We start from the raw sequence: 18,211 nt of genomic DNA on the forward strand, positions 1-18,211 counted from the left end.
CTGCCTACAGCAGTTTCATCCTCCGTAGACCCCTACAATTCATATAAAACCTGGCTTAAACTGGGAAATGCGTTGTCCTGGTATGTGCAATATCCAGTGGGAAGCTGCTGTGATCTTGCCTGGGAAGGATTCACTTTTAGTTCCACTTGTATGCTTACCAAAATCCTATTTCCAGTAGCCAGTTATTTCTCCAGTCACTGTAAAATGTGGTTAGCCAGCTATTTCACTCAGCAGTTTAAAATATGGCAGTAGTCTGGTTTCAGGATTACAGATATTTTTCAGTACAAGTGAACACTTAGTTAGCTAAGTGAATCTGTCATGTACAAACATGGTATTGCTTCCTCTCTTTGAATTGCAAGGAAAAATTGTGGCTTTCTGGGTCTTCATATGTTCCATTTGATTAATTGTTAGTAAATGATGATATGATTTCCCATGATCTTAGAGGAAATGTGACAACTGGGCTGCTTTATCACCTAGTAATTTTTAAAATCAATTTTGATGTTTGCAAAGTAAATTCAAATAGCTTCTAAAATATTAATTTTTAAAATATTTTTTCTTGTGCTTCCTATCAATGAGTAATGCCACTTAATTTGTCTATGCTTTTAGCTGATTTACAGTGTCATGAACATGTAAAGATTATTTAATGACATTTTGTGGAAGACTGCAGCTTATTTTTACTTAATGCATGTACTGTGACAATATGGCTGGCATGAAAATATGGCTAATATGATCATTCTTGGTGCTCTTTAGGTAAACTGGTAAAAATAATCTTTTGTCATCAGAGTGAATGAAACATAACCTTTTCCATATTATGTATGTCAGTGGAGGGGGATGTATCACTTGGAGATTCCCTTACATTTTCCTACTTTGGTAGTTATGCTCAGCTTTCAGGGAGTGCTGAATATATGCCATGGGAACAGAAGCTGTCAGCAGAAGTCTGCATGTCATTTGGTGCCAGTTCTGGGAATAAGAAAAGAATTAAAAATCCTTTCCTCTGGAATGAAGCAATATTTTTAAAGTGTGTATAAGTTAATAAGCAAAATGTGATGTTGAACCCCATTTTTCACTTCACAAATGAAATTAAATTCATTGCATTTTTAAAGGGATTAAAAATCTTCTTATCTTTGAGTATATGAATGTTGGCATTCTGATTTTGCTCATCCTTTTCCAGTGGTAAAGGTAAGAGACAAGAACTGTGCACAGGCTCTCCTTTATTATCCTGATATGTCTCCTGGCATTTCTCTGGTATGAATTATGAAAACCCTAAGCCTATTTCACTGCTGCTCTGTGCACTTTCTTGTTCCATATTGAGGTGATCCATGTTCTGCAGTTGTTTATACCTGCTTGTCAAAATTGTTCTTGTTACTTTGCTTTTACCATTTCTGAACATGAAGCTAACAGCAATTATTTTGCCAGTATTCACTAGGAAAGCTTTTAGCAAAAGAGAATTGCTGATTGTAAAGTGTTTTAATTCAGAGAAAGAAGCTAAAATCCATGCTCAGGAGACTTGATAAGAATGAACATACCAAGACAACAAAATGGGTTCCCGCTGCTGTGGCAGATTTGGTTTCTTTCTGGGAAAGAAGCAGATTTCAGCCAAAGTGTACTTTTCCTTTTCAGTGGTTTCTCCACAAGAAGTTGCTTTGATATTCTTTGCCAAATCACTTGAGACTCAAATTTTTATTTTTATTTTAAAAATTGAGTTATGTTTTTTTCTAATTTTTTTCTTCTTCTTCACTTTCAGTTCAGAAAATAGTTCTCTTTTCTGAATGCTGTAGTTGAAATGCTTTCACTCAGTGTCCTGGAGTACAGCTGTTTGTGCTTCAGACAAATGCTATTTCACATTCCTCAGGTGAGCTGTGTGACTGAGCACAGCCTTCCCTTTGATTCCTTTCCTTCAAACAGCCCTGCCCATCTTCCCAAGAAATGAGGCTGTTGTGCTGCCAGCAGGGAGGTGCCTTTTACTGTGGGAACCCAGGACATCCCTCTGGCTGCCCAGGATGGCCAAGACCCTGCCAGGGGCCTCAGAAGCCCTGGCATGGACCCCAAAACACCTGTGGTTTTGATTATGACCCGTGGAGCAAATTACCAACTTTATATGAAGACCAGCAAGCCACAACAGTTTAGGTAGAATAGTAGTGAAGTTATCACGGGTTGAAAAAGTAGATTTTGGGGTTTCTAGAATGGGGATTTGGGAGGCAAGATGGAGGGATCTGGGTATGTCCAGTCTTTCTCTTTCTTCTTCTTGGCCTCCATTTTCTTCTGTGATGTTGGCACTTACAGATTGGTTTAGAGTAGAAGCTTACTGTCTAACGTAGGTGGTAGGTATTGGAAAGTAATTGTAGACATTGTACACATAGTTTTTAGTTTAAAGACGTAACACCACCTGGGGGCAGGCAGAGTGCCTCTGACTGTCGTGCTGACGGTCTCCGGACCTTGGCAGGACAGGAGAAATAATTTTATAGATAGGATACAATAAACAACCTTGAGACCGAGAAATGAAGAGCCCTGACTCCTTCTTCAAGCACCAGGCTGGGAAAAGAGACTTTCCAGCTTTTCTCGGGGTCACTCTGAGCAGCTAGAGATCTCAACATTTTACACCCTCTCAGTCCTTGCAGAGCAGCTACATCCTTTATGGAACTGTAAAATATGAGGTTATAAGATGTTATTCCATGATTTGCTGGGCAATGGCATTAGTTTCAGGAGTTAAACCTCCTCTGATGCCTGCTTACAGAGACAGTTGTAAGTAGCAAGGTCACAGACACAGTTTCTCCATGGTGACACTTGAGGTGGGTGAGGCCATGGCACAGGCCTGCTGTTCTTCACTGTTCCGCAGTGCCTGTGTGCCCTGACTGTGCTGGTAATGGCACATCTTGGGTTAGGGCTGTGCTAATGGGTGTGCACTTTGGTAATGGCAGGAGCATCAGCATTACTGTCAGTGTGAAATAATGGTAGCAGGAAACCCACGAGGGCTGGGGTTCCTTAGCAGATCTTCCTCCTTGATTTCATCAGTCTTAATGTGGCTGTTTGTGCATCTTCCCAGTGTCAGCCTCTACCTAAATGGAGTCCAATGTTTGCTTATGTTGTGAATATGGTAATGATAAAGCAAAGTCAAAATAGTGAATGTACAAATTTCAATGCTGTAAATTGGTGCTGTGCATGCAGGGGTGGTGCTTAAGGCAGTTTCTGGGTGTTGAAATCGTAAACCCCCTTGGTGTTGCTTGTTCCTGTAGGACCCTTAAGGTTGTAGAACTGATTGATATTGAGACTTGTTGGATTCACAGCTGCTGGTATGACCTTAAACAGCTTCTGTTGTCTAAATCCTGACAAAGATTGTGGTTACCCCCTGCTTTTTTTATAGGCATCTGGGTTTTGGTGGTTTGGTTTTTTTCCAAGAAGTTTTTGGCTTTCGCAAATAAGTCTGTGTTTTATGCCTGGGTTTATCAGTTCTCAGGGGAGAACCTTGGCCTCTGAAGTGCACCACTAGACATATAAAGAAAAAGTTGTGTTGCTTATGGCTTTGGATGCTTCAATAATAGTGGTGTGGTTGACTTAAGTTGAAATTTGAGCATTGTTTCTCTGATGTTACCTTGCTTCTGTTCACAGATCAATTAGAAAATTGATCTGCGAACATGGCAAGGCTGCAGGGGGAAACAGTTTCATTTCTGCATTTGCCATAGCAATGCTGTATGTGAGACTTGGTTACTTCTCTTCAACATCAGCTTTTCATTGAGATCTCCATTTAAATGTCTTGAATTTGATTTCAAAAAATTATCTTGTGGCTCCCAATGAAATAAGTTGGAGCAATATCTACTTATCAAGGTGCTGGGTGTTTTGAAAAGTCATTTCTAAAAACTTTCATACTGCATGAATTCATGTTTACTTTTGAACTTAATCTCTTCAAATGTGCAGCAGTCCATTTTCCAAAGATGCTGTAAAAAGAAGAGTTTTTACTGTGTTGCTAAGCTACATAGAACAGCCTACAGAGAATTACTAAATCAGACTAATGTAAGAAAAAATTGCAGAGAATGAGACTGGAAGCTGCATATGAGCAATGAGGTTTAAAACCAATGACTGAGTAGAGACTCACTGAGGAGCAACAGCTTGTTTCATTGTTTGGATAAGAAAACACTGCAACTGGAAAAAAACCTTTGGTAGATATAAACTGTATACTGTGATATACTTATTGTCTATGGAACAGACGGGTTAAGGTTTTCAGGCAAGTCTTGCTGGGGGGGAACTTTAGAACCTCTGTATCTTGTAAGTGTAAATGCTTTATTCAGTCTTAATTCAGGTGTTCTTGAGTACAATGCTGGTCTGTATGTGGAGAGGATATCACAAGACCTTACAGTAAAATGAAGCATAAATATATGAAGAAATTCATTAATTGATTTTTTTTGGCTTTGTTTTTCTTTTTTTACATAATGCAGAATGGGAGGAGCGGTTAAATACTTAATGATGTTAGTCATGACAGAGTTTGACTGACAAGTGATGAAATTGCTTCTATTTCCACTGACAGATAAGAGGTTTTTTGACAGCTCTGTGGAGTTTGTTCTTTGTTAATGTGACAACAGTTCTAATGTAATTAAAATTATTCTTGAAGTGCTACATAGAAATTAATTTCAAAAGGAGAGGAAAGATACTAAGGTACTTTCTGCATGTTCAATTGTGCTAAGAAACTGTTGAATTTATTTTAAGTTCTGTTAGCAAGTAATTTGTGCATTTTTATAATAAAAAGGTGAATATGTGCTTCAACAGAATTATCAAAATTGCGTTTTGGTTGATGGTTTTTTCTTTCTCATTCCTGTGAAATGAAAAATGTCAAGATCAGATCCAAACCTGATTACTGAATTTCTTGATATTTTTTTTTCCCTTTTAAATTCAGAATTTAATTATAGAGTGAAAATATTATACCTGCAATAGCGTGAACTGCGCTTCCTTTGCTTTTGTTAGATACTGTTAATGAAGTGGGTATATACTGAAGTTAAAAGCTAGATCAGAAGATATGTAAAAACGTATTTGGTCACAGTGACATGCCTTAAAATACTAAACATGGGAAAAGGAAGTAGAGTGTTTGAGGCAGCCACAAGTTTATGTTAAAAGGGACTGGCTTGAAACTTGTCACACAACAGTTTGGTTTCTTTTATGTTCTCACCTGGGTGTCCAAGCCAAAGTCCTTGGCCCACGTGGAAATGGGGAAGTGCTACAATGCGCTGCTCCTCATCTGCTGTGAACAGGCTAGAAATGCCATCTTTTAGGGAGAGCAAAAATACCTTACAGTCTGTTCAGTGAACTGGCTGTAGTGCTGCATTTTTGGTTCAAGTTTACTGATGTACTCTCTACTTACAGACCTTCAGAAAATGCAATACAACTTGAGAACATGTAGCCTCCAATTTATAGTTTCTGAAATGAGATGCTGTTTTGACTTTCTCTATGGCTTTCTCTATTAAAGGCAGCTCTTCAGGATTCTTTCTGATATCTGTTATTTTTTTTCTCCTACCCCTTAAGATCGTGCTGGAAGCATCAGTACTCTTGATTCTTTAGATTTTGCAAGATACTCTGATGATGGCAATAGAGAAACGGATGAAAGAGTAGCAGGTAAGTGTTCTATATGTTTTAGGAATCACAGAATGTTGATTTTACTATTTAACTTGTTGTTTCTAGCATAAGTATATTTAAATGAACATTTCTGAAGGTGACAAGATTTCACTGAGGTGTTTTAACTGGTTGCTTGATGTTGGACACTTCTGCTGTAATTTCTGTAACTATTCAGGCAGGTGTGCTTGTGTATGATTCCAGATGTCACCAGTGCAAAAACACACAGTATACCTGAAAATTGTGCCCAGCCTTTGGCAATAGAACTGTATCCTGGTATTGCCTGCTGACTACTACTGTTAAGCTGAAACATTCACTAAATTACTCTACATAGTGGTCTGTTGCTACTGTGTGGGTTAGAGCTTTCTGACATAAAGATCTGTTGCAAGTCATCTCTTAAACATGGCCTTCATTGAGATCAAATAAGCACCTCCAAACCCAGAGCAAATTTGGGATTTACTCAGTTTCATAAATCTTCTTCACTACAAATCTTAGTTGTAGTGCTTTTCTCTCCTATTTGATTCTTTGGTTGTATAAGATTGGGGTTTTTGCCTTTTGTTCTGAGTCTTTGGCACTTTTAATTTCAGGATCTATTACATCACCAATATCTCTTATGTTAGAAATTATTTTACTAACCACTTTTGCATGTGAGCCATGTTTCTCTGTCCAGGTTTTTTTCCAAATTCATATATTAAGTTATTCACAGCTTCCACAGAGAAATCCATAAAAGCTCTCTAGAAATGGCTACAGAGCTCTCTTTACTTCTTGTCAGTTAGTAGTATTCAATATCCTGAGCTCGTGGAAGTTGTCCATGCTGTGACTTCTGCTCACATGGTTAAGCTTTATGAAACCTGAGGTGATGCAGGCTGCCATGTCTCTCTTCCACCCTATTGTCTCTACTCTGAAACACCAATCAACGAAAAGGCTGACAAAACATAGTTCTGTAAAGGATCTTCATTCTGCAATTTCATCTCTGAGTCAGACTGAAATGGTGGGAAAATCTCATTTTTCTTACCCAGCCAGTGTTGCTGAGTTAAAGGATTGGATTAAATTCACAAACTCAAAGCAAATCCAGGTGTTTTGGTGTTCTGGTCTAGTACTATAGGAACTTAGTGTTCTTCAATTTGTATGGAAACTTCTGGATTCTTATTACTATTTAGCTACTCTCTTTTTCAATATACATAGTTCTTTTTAAGGAGGCAATGGTTGTAAATAGAAAGCTAATCTTCCCAAAAAAACAGTGTTTAAGGAGCCCAAGCCTTGTGAATTGTGTCCTGGAATGCAAGGAAGAAACAAGCAGAAATCCCAGTATTTTATTTATTTTTTGGTTTTGTAAGAGATTTTTCCTAGTTCTAGTCAGTATTTCTTGGCAATAGTGTTACTGAGAGAGCTGGTTTGATTCTTGCTTGGAGCTGTCCTTAGAATTGGATTAGAGATGCTTTTAGAAAATATAGACCAGTCAGAATTGACATCCAATAGAACCAGAAATTTTCTGACAAAACATTAGTGACAAAATATTGGTTACTTCCAGTATGAAATTAATATAGCCTAAAATTAAGTGTTAATAAGTTTAACTAAATAGTAAAATTGATCAGTATTTTTGATAATTGCTATATAGTGATTGACTACTGTCATATGTGATTGATGAGGAAATTGTATGTCAGGATATTTACAGTTCTGTGTTCCTTTAGAGATGTTTTTCAGAGTTCTTAAAAAATAACATAAGAACTTGAACGAAATAAGATTGAATATTATTTCTGGATGTTTTTCAAGACTGGAAGTTTTCAAAAATATTTTCTTTGTACTTAAAATTCTGGTTCAGTCATAATTGCTTAAAATATTTTGCCTCAGTCGTGTTTAAAGCTGTCTTCCCGAGCAATTTCAAAAACTGATAAGTATTTATTTTGTACATTAAGAAATTATGTCAACAGAGGTTTCAAAAATTTTGCAAATCCAGTTCCTTCTTTAAACAAACTCTGGCTTATAAGTTCTGCTTTTGAAGTTGTTCTTAGCTACAAATGCACTTTGAAACCTAACTGGAAGTCCATCTTGCTTATTTATTTCTTCTAGAACTCTTTCTTTTCTGTTAATAGCTTTGATGCTTAGGAGATTAAAATTGTAATCTGTTGTGAAAGCTTGGGGCCATGAGCTATTAGTCATCTTTTTCTTCTGATAGTTCTGAAGATGAGATTTGAGTCGTTTCTCTTTGTAAATGCCTTTCTCTTGCTCCTGTCTTTGTTTTTTACTGTTTGGACAGAACACATGATTTCCATATCAGTTCCCTATCATATCAAATGAAAGATAGGACATAAATGCACATAAGTCACTAAATGAAACTGCTGAACCGGCTCTGAGTCAGAAGGACTTTAAAACTGAGGTTATAACATACCCGCTTTGCAAATACTTTTGTATCTTGACTATGTTAGAAAGCCCCAAATCAAAAAATCTGTGCATATATCATCATCCAAAGCCACAATATTCCATTTGCCCATTATGAGTAGTGTAGACTTAGCTGCCATTTTTTTGTTTGTTTTAACAGTTCAAAAATTCCTGGAAATAATTGTATCAACTCTTGTTTGAAATTGATTTCAGTACTTAAAAGCTATTAGCCCACTTCTTTCCATCTGGAATTAGAATTAAAGTTTGGCCTAGAAGCAAGCATGTTTTGAAGAGTTGCTGAAAACAGCTTTTCACTTTGGAAATCTGTTGGAAGGGATCTGAGTCCCTTCTATAATATTATCACCTGCTTGACTGAAAAGATGCAAGTCATAGAAGCCAGTCAGGATGTGGAAAAGTATGACAAAAATAACTGCAATGTAGAAAATATAAATTTTCTTCTTTATCTACCTGATCTTAATGAAAATGAGAGTTATGTAACAATTTGGATTATACATTTGTAATCCACTAGGAGATGAAACAAACCAAAATGCATCCTTACAGCTTGCAGTTTACTAGATGGAAACAACTTGTTCTCTAAGACTGGTAAATTTTGAATCCAAAGTCATGTGTTAAGTGCTTTAAATAATTGTTCCTAGGATAGACTCAGTACTGAAGGATTTGTTAGGGGTAGTAGACCTCCTCCAAATACTCATAATTTCCAGAAAGCAGCTAGAGAATGGAAAACCTGCTCCCTTCCTGTGTAATAAGGGTACACCTAACTTGAATACCCACAGGATTTGTTTAAAATAGGCTGCCTCACATTCAGTCTAAGGAACTCAATCTTCTGCCACATCTTAAATTTGCCATGGTCTAAACCCCCTACTTTGCATAATTCAAAATGTTTGTTATTGCTAACCTGCCTTTGACATCAACTCAAAAGATGAGAATCTAATAATTTTTGAGAATTTAATAATTTTAAAAGCACATGCTGTGCTTTCAAAGATAATAAAATTAATTCTTATAATCAAACTCCATTTCAATCATATGTATTCTCAGATTTCCCTGTATTTGCATTGATTTCCAGCTAGTCTGTGTGCCTCTGATTAGAAGAATAAGATTTGAAAGGAGGGGACCAGTACAAAAACCATTTATTTTTGAGAAGTTAATTTATCTAGACTCAGGTTCACAGTTTCTGCTTTTTACAGAGCCTTTTTTTGTGTTTTTTTAGTAGGCACTATTAAATTGTGCACATCAAAATCAGAGGAAAATCTTTTAAAAAATCAAACAAAACTTAAAAACAGAGCACAAAGGCATCTGTAGTACACAATCACTTGTTAACATTGTGTGTGTACTTTGTTCATCCTGAAAGCAGATCTGGTTTTGTCTTCCCATTGCTTGTCTTAAGCCTGTGAAGGAGTTGTAAGCCTCTTAAATCTCCTTCCAGGTTGAAGGTTGTTCTTAGAGTAGGTCTCCAGGGGCTGAAGCTGAAGACAAGTGTGCTGTAGTTCAGGTCTTCTCTGTAGGTGGTCCTGTCTCATTAACTTCAAAGCATTAATGAGGCTCCTGAGTCAAGTGTTGGCCTCCCACTATTAGAGTGACAAGTTCTCTGTTACTTGCTCATGAATCTTCTGCTGGTCTTTATTTTTGTACTGTGGTTGTCATATCTTGTGCTGAAGTACAGCTTTCTGATTTGGGGCTATTTGTGTTTTGTGCTGAAGTGTTCCACATTTCAAGGCTGCCTTTTTTCTTCCATCATCAACAAAAGAGCTTGTAAGAGTATGAAAGTGCGGAAAGCTGGGTAAGCAAAGGGGCCCTTGATACTTGAGAGGAAAACTATTTTTAAAAGAAAATGTCCAAATGCCATATAGTGGCTTCACAACACAAAACTACCCTTGTACCATTATCTGAAGTACTGGGTACTTCACAGTGAAATATGCAAAAATCTGGCAAGGTATTCTAAATGTAGATGATAAAATTCTAGTGTAATTGGAAATACTACTGCTTACACAACACAAATGATGGATGATTTTAGAAGTACTGTTTATTTCCTCAACTTTTTGGCCTTGGTTCAACAAGACTGCTGTTCATGGAGATCTCAACTAGTCCAATCCCAGTTGCAGGTGGTTCTTTGTCGGTATCTATGATCCAATAACTTATGAAGTCATTAACAAATATGAGTCGATAGAATAAGACCCTTGAGAAATCTTAATTTTGAAATTTCAAAGCTCAGCAGACAAGCTACTCATTCCTGAAATGCAGTTCTCTTTTAAGTTAGCTTCATGAAAACTGAAACATTTAGAAATTGCTGATCTGAAAACCTTGGTCCAGTTACATCATTGCTTGCTTGAAAGATTCAACCATTGTAAGTCGGGCTTTGTAATTTTTTTCAGGATAGTAGCTGTAGTGATTAGAAACTTTTAATAACAAGAAAGCCATTTAAAAGCCATCACTTTTTGTTAAAAGAGCCATTGAAATTTGCATAGTTTTCTTCCCTAAGGCAAACTAACTTGTTCAGAAATGCCCTTTCCTTGTAGGAAGATTACCCAACCTCAAGGCTCTAAATTTCTATTCTTTGCTTTCCTGGTGCAGAGGAATATCTGATTCTTTCCTTTCTTAGGCTGTCTGCAGCAAAACTTCTATGCATTATTGTTAAGGAGTGTCAGCCCCTACACCAAATGCTGGGAGTTGTATGTGTTATCAGCCTAGTCAAGGTGAACTTCAGCTTGGCTTGGTCAGTGCTTCTGAAGGCGTAGCTTCAGCTTTGTAACAGGAGAGGGGGAGAGGCATCAGGTCATTTGTATTAAAAGTCAATCGTTCATAATGGTTACAAATAAAGGGGTTAAAAGGTTGCCTTTTTATGTAAGAGAATGCTATAGAATCAACAAATGGGAATTACTAATGTTGATTTCATTGGTAGATATGTTGAATTAAAAATCATTACATGTTTTGGCAGAAGATCACATTTCAGTATAACTTAAAGAGCTTTGAATTACAGTTTAACATTTGACTGAAGTTAATGTTACAGCTGTTTTCATGTATAATTGTATAAACACCTATAAACTTCTTAAAATAAAAGCTACATTTGTGACTGAGTTGACAGCATCAAGGTTTGTATGATGGCAATTATCATGGCACCATTACTAAGATTAGATGAGGTACAACTGTTACAATGCTGTGTTGTGGTGGGATTATGTGGCTGTTTTGACATGCTACCAAGGGACAGCTTCTCAAATATACTATGTCTAGAATCTTCTACTATGTAACAGAAACATGCAGCAGAGTAATCTACTTTTAAGGTTGAATGGGTAAAGTCCTAAAGATTTCTAAGAATTGTCAGCATCGTCACAGTGCACTAAAATTCAATTCTTGCCGTCTGACATGGGTTTGTCTGACATGAGTTTTTTGGCTTTCTATGCCTTCAGACATGTCTTACTCCTATTTTCCTTAATTGGATTCCTGAGTTTTTATAGTTTGCATTGTTTTTCTAACTTTTTTTATTTTTTATATCATTCTAGTTCAGGGCACTCCTGATCTGCAACTGTTCTGGTCTTCGAAAATATTTTACAAGATTAAAATGATAACACATAGTTATTTCCATAAGAAAAATTTCTTAATTTGAGTTCTTTAAAATTTTCAAAAAGTAACAAATTAGTATCTTACAACTGTGAATAAGTATCTCAAATGCAAGGAAGTGCTAAAATTAGGTACTTACTTTATCATGAGAGCGTTTTCTAACTTTGTTGCACAGAAGTATTTGCAGATCAGCATTGCTGAATACTAGAGAGATTTTACATATTTTATTCATTGTATCCTCAGTTGCGCTTTTGTATTGCTGCAGTAAAATTCTGTGCATCAAACAAGTTACTTTCATGTAGCAAATGTGGTGTACTGTAGTAACTCCTTCAGTTTTTATGCAGGACTGCAAACTGAGTGAATCTTTTTTCCATGAGTGCCAATTACCAAGAGTCTTAGTTACAGATGCTCAAAAGAGGAACTGGTTTTATTTGCAGCCTTCAGTAACATTTTTTACCAGCAAGGGCCAATGCATTGTTTCTGCTGTGCATTGTGTTCTGTGTAAATATTTCAAAATGTCATGTTAAATTGTTTCCAGGCAGTGATTAAAGACCTCATTGAAACTTCCTTGTTAAAAGTCACTACAAAATTTTTCAGTTTTTTGGGAATAAAGTAGATATTAAATTATTCTAAATAGGTCATCTAACACTTCAGCGTGGTAGGTGTTCTGTGCTCATCTCTACTAGTTAAGAGTCCTTCCTTCTGGTAAATGTATATTTCAGTGTGATTAGATTAATCTGAGAATTAGTGAAATGCATGTATTTATCTGATCATCTCTTAAATAGGTTTCCTTAGATGTTCCACATGTAAATGACTATTAAAAGAATATTTGCTATATGTTTTGCAAAGCTCCAGGGAGTTAAAATTTGAGGTCACTATATATGTACGACCTCAGCATCAAATCATGAAATCCCAGTGCACACAAATCACCACTGGCCCTTTTTGGAGAAAACATTGGAACATGAGAAACAAATAAGAGTGACCAGGGAAGTGGAAAGGTGAATTAAAAGAGAGTGGAGAACTACAATGAAGTATTTTTGAATTTAAAGCTGGCTCTAGGTCTTTGAAAATCAGTGTAAACTGTCAAGAATAATGGTGCAAAGACTTTTTTCCTTTCGAGCTTTTTTTATAAGTACTGCAGAAGAGCTGCATTTGTTGGGTGTTTTTGGTCTTGTACATCTCTCTTCATTTGAATTCAGTGAACTGAATTCAGAATCCTAATCAAGTGTGGGACATTCCTAAAACTCCACTATTTTTAAATAGAAATGTAAAATTACTTTTTTTTTTAGTAAGGTAAAGTATATTTCAAGATCTCCCATTTAAACTACTAAAATTTTGGTGTATGGTTTTATTTTCCAAATCAAGTCTGTGGTATCAATGGGACTGTACATTCACTTCATGGTTTAAGCTTTGCTACATGGAGACAGCTTCCTCTGCTGCCACAACATGCTTGTTTCATTTAGATCTGTGCTCTTATTGCCCACATACTCCTCTTGCCCCCCCCCCCCCAAAAACCAAAACATTTGACAGCATCAGTTCCCAAATATTTTCCCAAAACCTTACAGCGAGTCCTTGTCAGACAGCTTGAAATTTTGACTTAGCTAAGCTAAAGCCAGTGAAACTATGGAAAATGTTCACCAGTTTGCTTTCAGACCAACTCTGCTGCATGTGTTCATAAGTTCCATAAAGATTGCATGCTTTATGTTTAATACAAACAGTATCTTTTTTTTCATACCCATCCTTGCTTTTTATATTTTATTTTTGTTTCCCTTGCCTTGGTTGGATGCCTGTGTGTGTTTAATCCAAATCCCTGTCCAGTCCTGGAGTTTGAACTACGGAAAGCCAAGGAGACCATACAGGCCCTTCGAGCCAACCTGACTCAGGCTGCAGGTGGTGTACATAAACCTTTTCTTAAGTCTCTACTTTAAACAATGTAGAAGTAGCTGAGCTCATCCTCTGTGAGAGAGTAAAATTTAGTTACTTCTTTTTTCCTCCCCAGAAAATGAAGTTCCTTTGCAGGAACGAAAAAATTATAAATCAAGTCCTGAAATTCAGGTAGGTGACTGGTGATAATTGAACTTTGCATGGATTTTAGTATGAATATAACAAGCTTCCATAGTTGGAAGGAAGATAAACCAAAGATCTAGTGTGTTTTCTTTTTTTTTCCAGGAGCCAATCAGACCTCTTGAGAAAAGAGCTCTAAACTTCCTAGTTAATGAATTTTTATTGAAGAATAGTTACAAGCTTACATCAATAACATTTTCAGATGAAAATCATGATCAGGTAACATTTCCTTGTGGGTTTGAGGTTTTTTGCATGCCTGCTTTCCATATTCTGATCTTGTCATAAACTCAAGTGAACTTGAGTGGTTTTTCCTGTGCATGCAGTTTGCTTCATATATATGAGTACTCTAAAAGTTAAATATGTTAGTTAGCATTTTCATATATAAACCATGGTTTGAAAACACAGCAGTTTGAGCAGTAGTTTCCCAAAATTTGTAGGAAGGAGACAGTGTGCTTGCATTCTTTAAAGGAAGCAAAAGAGGAAGTGAAATACTGTGAGTTAGATGTTTTCCTTGTATTCTGGTGTGACACACATTCACTTGAAGTCAAGGATCTGGATCTCAAATGTAATCTTTTCCTTAGATCCTACTCAGTTGACTTGTACAGGGATATACAATTTACTCATTGGTTGTCTTCTAGGGGTGTGTATGTGTGTGTGTGAGAGTACTTAATCACCTGTGGCATTGAGTACAGTATTGAATAAGCTCTTGGTAATAAGATGTTATCCTGGCTCTTTCCCAACATAGCTATGCTTTGATGCATTTTTCTTAAAATGATCAGTTTTATATCTCTGTTGGCTTACATTTGATGGCAAGAATGTTTGGAAGGTTCTGATTTCGTTCTGTTTCTGGGTAGACAAAGCACCCTGTAATATCAACACCCAATATGTATTCATCACAAAATGGGGATATTACCAGAAGAATTAAATATGGAATTTCATCCAGTTTTATGTGAAACTGGTCCTCCTAAACTTTTCCTACATTTCATATCCTAATCTGTGGAGCAAATAGGTTGGTAAATAGAATTTCTGAATCTTCCACCTCCACTGAATATTTGCACTTAATATCCAAATACTTGTGAGAATACAGACCCCAAAAAAGAAAAGATTAACAGTCTATTCTATTTGTGCACTCGACTGAGAAGTTTTTGTTTTGTGAGACAATTAGCAAAAAGCAAAATTCTTAATTCTAAAAGTAAATATAAACATACTGAAATTACTGTATAGTAGGCACATTTTTTCCTATGTTATTCATATAATTATTTGAGAAAATAATATTTCTTCAAAGAAATGTATGTGACCAGACTATGGAAAAAATAATAGTGAAGACTGGGAACAATAGGAAAAAAGTTTAAACCAATACTTTAAATTTAAAGTCATTAAAGAGACCATCACAACTCCTGTGCAACAGTGCACAAACTTACTTGTATATACAGACATGAAATATTCTTGTGTTAATAGGATGATAAGATGTAAATGAGAAAAGGAAGAACCTGTTTGAGACAGGAGGCCCTTGTGTTGTTTGCACCTCACTATCAGACTTCTACAGAGCTGTTTAAGCTATATTAGACATCTGGAGGAAATTCTTCATGGGGATGTTAAATGTTGGAATGGACTGCCCAGGGAGGTGATGGAGTCACTGTCCCTGGAAGCGTTCAAGAAATGACTGCATGTGGCACTTAGTGCTCTGGTCTTGTTCACATGGTGATGATCAGTCAAAGGTTGGACTTGATCTCAGAGGTCTTGTCCAGACTAAATGATTCTGTGATACTGTGCCTGTCTTCCCTAGGGAAATTAGACCTGCACTTCTGAGTTAAATGGGAACAAAACCAATATTTCTGCCTTGTATCAGCTGCATTGGTTTCTGCTAGAATTTGAGCAACATTATTTCTGATTATAAAAAATGTTCATGTCTTAGCAAAAGAGAAAGTGACCTATGTGGTTGGAAAGGTACTCTCTCTAGTATGTTGCCTAGAGCTGCCTTTGTGGTCAAACTGCTTTGGTTCACAAAGTGAATCCTTCCTCTACTATTGCTTCTTTCTGAGTTATTCTTCTATCTGATTTACTGCAATGCAGTCTTGATGTGATTATTTTGCTATTGCATCACCTATGGTCGAAGGTGGAAGAGAAAAGAAAAGGAAATATATTATATACTTGAGTTTCTTTTATTCTTTTGAAGGATTTTGAACTTTGGGATGATGTAGGATTGAATATTCCAAAACCTCCTGACCTGTTACAACTGTACCGTGACTTTGGAAACCATCATGTTGCTGCAAGAGATGTGGTGGATGCATCGGTTGGTGTAGAAGATGACGAGTTAGAGGCTGACACTCCTATACTTGGGACCGTCCCTGTGTTTGAAACAGCACCACAGTCAATAGAAGTAAGACAGCACCGGAGAAATGTTGCAGCTGTTTGATGTACTGCTTAACTTTATTGTACTAAACTCTTCTGTTTCTGTCTTGTGTTTAGCAATGTTTAATAGTGCAAAAATTAGAAGATCAAATTAGTGTGTTAAACAGTGAGAAATGGTCTTTGATGGAACAAATCCAAAGACTTGAAAGGTATGTTCTTATCAACCTACTTGACTCTTGATAAATGTTGGATAACTTTTCAGTGTCTTTTTAACACATATATGGAACCATGACTTAGATATAGGAAATTACTGGGGATTCTTCAGGGCAGGGCAGTCTTTCCTTTTCAATGCATATTATTTGATTTAAAAAAAGGAAAAGACTTCAAACTGACTATTTCCCTGTATTACGTGTACAATTTGATTTTGTAACCAATTTTGTTCTTGCAGTGTGACTTGTTTATTCCTTTAAAAACAATCACTTCTGATCTGTTTTACATAGTTTTTTTTCCAATTAGCTTTATGTCACTCCTTAGTGTGTACAGCTTGCAAGCACTGTCAGAAAGATGCTTGTTTTTACATCTGACGTCAACACAGTTTTTCTTTCTGAAGAGCGAGACTAGTAGACATGACAGTATCTTTAAAAACAGCAAAAAAAAAAAAAGATACTTAAAAGTTTTGAACAACCATATCATTCTGTAAGCCATAAGATATCATTCCTCTTAAGAGATGTACTGATGCAGTGTGTGGGAAAGTGCTTAAATTTTAAGTATCTTTATTGACTTGCATAGTTACCATTTCAAAGCCAGATAGGATAGTACATATTGATTCACCACTCTAGTATTTTATGTTTTGCGTCCTAGGTAGTGTTCTGTCTTGTAACAATTTGTGTCTCAGTGCTCAGATTTCAGCCAGAAGGAGATAAAACTGTTGCTACTCACTTGTTTCATTGATTCACTCACTCAGTGCAACATTTTTCTTGTTACTAATTATCTACTAAAGTGCTCAATGAAACTAGTGCTTATTTGAACAGTGTGTGTGATCACAGTTATTTGTTACAGGAATTCTTAAACACACATGAATTGAAGAATGTGTTGAGCTCTTCAGCATGTTGTCTTTGTTTCTGTGCTGCAGTGGTGTGATTTGAACAGCATACGAAAGCTACAAAAATATTTCGTATTTTGCTTTTTCAGTGAAATAGATCTTCTCAAGAATGAAAACTTTTCTGTGTCAACTGTTTATGGTGTAGCTCCCCATCCTTCTTTAAAACAAGTGCCTCTCACAGTCTCAGAGGACAATGGACGGTACTTGGATATCAAGAGCTCTGAGAATGACAGTAAACATGGAAACATTGAGGAAACAAGCCTTGCTTTATCAGCTGAAGTGGATTCAAGGACTTCTAAAGATGATATGCTAAATTCTGTGCCCTCTAAAGAGACAGAGAAACTGTCCTCATGTCCTCCATCATCTAAAGCTGCAGTCCACTTTGATAAACCTAATAGGTTAGTGATAAGTTGTAAACTGCATGATATTATTAAAAATTCTTGTAGAGTGAGTAGATATTTTTCTGACAGAGAAATTCTGCCAAATGAATAGATCATTTGTGTTTTGAAGGCTAATAAAAGACTTAACATACCTCTAGGGTACAGTGCTGATATTTTTATGGTGTTCCTAATCTCTTCAGGAAGGAGTACATATGACAAACCTACAGTTATAGTATTAAGTTGCAGAAATTCTTTTCACTTTCTGCTTGGTTTTAAACCCAGCCCTGTTTGTTGGAACAAAAAAATAGGTAAAATCAGAATAGTGAATGGGAAGACAACAGAGTTCTGTTCTCTTTTAAGTTTTAATTTAATAATTCTCTTCTGCTTGAAGAGTTGGGAAATTTTTTTGCTTTTTCTCTGCAGATGTGTATAGCTCTGCTAGAGAGCAGCACTATTTTTCATTTACTTATTTTGTAATTATCAGGTATCTAATGGCACGCTGCTTTTTTGAGTTTTGATTTAGGGACAAGCCTTCACTGGGTAGCTATGATTCATTTAACTAAGTTAGGGAATTCATGTTGTGTTATTACTTGGAGACTGAGTTTGTGATTGTAAGTGTTCTTGAGAAAGCCCTTTCAACCTGTGCAAGTGTTTTTATAGTGAAAAGGAGAAGGGATTTGTTCATTAAGTGATAGATAAACCACTGTAGTCATCAGGAGTAACACAGACCACAAACTTAATGAGGGTATGTACAACTTGTAATTGT

The 18,211-nt window shown here is 36.3% G+C and overlaps 1 protein-coding gene across 2 annotated transcripts in view; it reads left to right on the plus strand.

The window, feature by feature from the left end:
- Positions 1-18,211, plus strand: part of RELCH (RAB11 binding and LisH domain, coiled-coil and HEAT repeat containing) — a 75,200-nt gene that overhangs the window by 11,410 nt on the left and 45,579 nt on the right. The window contains exons 2-8 of one of the 2 annotated variants that reach the window (XM_054284855.1): positions 5,509-5,598; positions 13,366-13,437; positions 13,547-13,602; positions 13,717-13,830; positions 15,788-15,991; positions 16,081-16,172; positions 17,155-17,463. In XM_054284855.1, the coding sequence (XP_054140830.1) occupies positions 5,509-5,598; positions 13,366-13,437; positions 13,547-13,602; positions 13,717-13,830; positions 15,788-15,991; positions 16,081-16,172; positions 17,155-17,463 (937 nt within the window). The remainder of the gene's footprint in view (positions 1-5,508; positions 5,599-13,365; positions 13,438-13,546; positions 13,603-13,716; positions 13,831-15,787; positions 15,992-16,080; positions 16,173-17,154; positions 17,464-18,211) is intronic. The other variant, XM_054284856.1, reaches the window with a different exon arrangement.

Source organism: Melozone crissalis, unplaced genomic scaffold, assembly GCF_028551555.1.
Source record: "Melozone crissalis strain CALT ecotype California unplaced genomic scaffold, PUWL_Pcris_2 ptg000042l_1, whole genome shotgun sequence".
Taxonomy (NCBI): domain Eukaryota; kingdom Metazoa; phylum Chordata; class Aves; order Passeriformes; family Passerellidae; genus Melozone; species Melozone crissalis.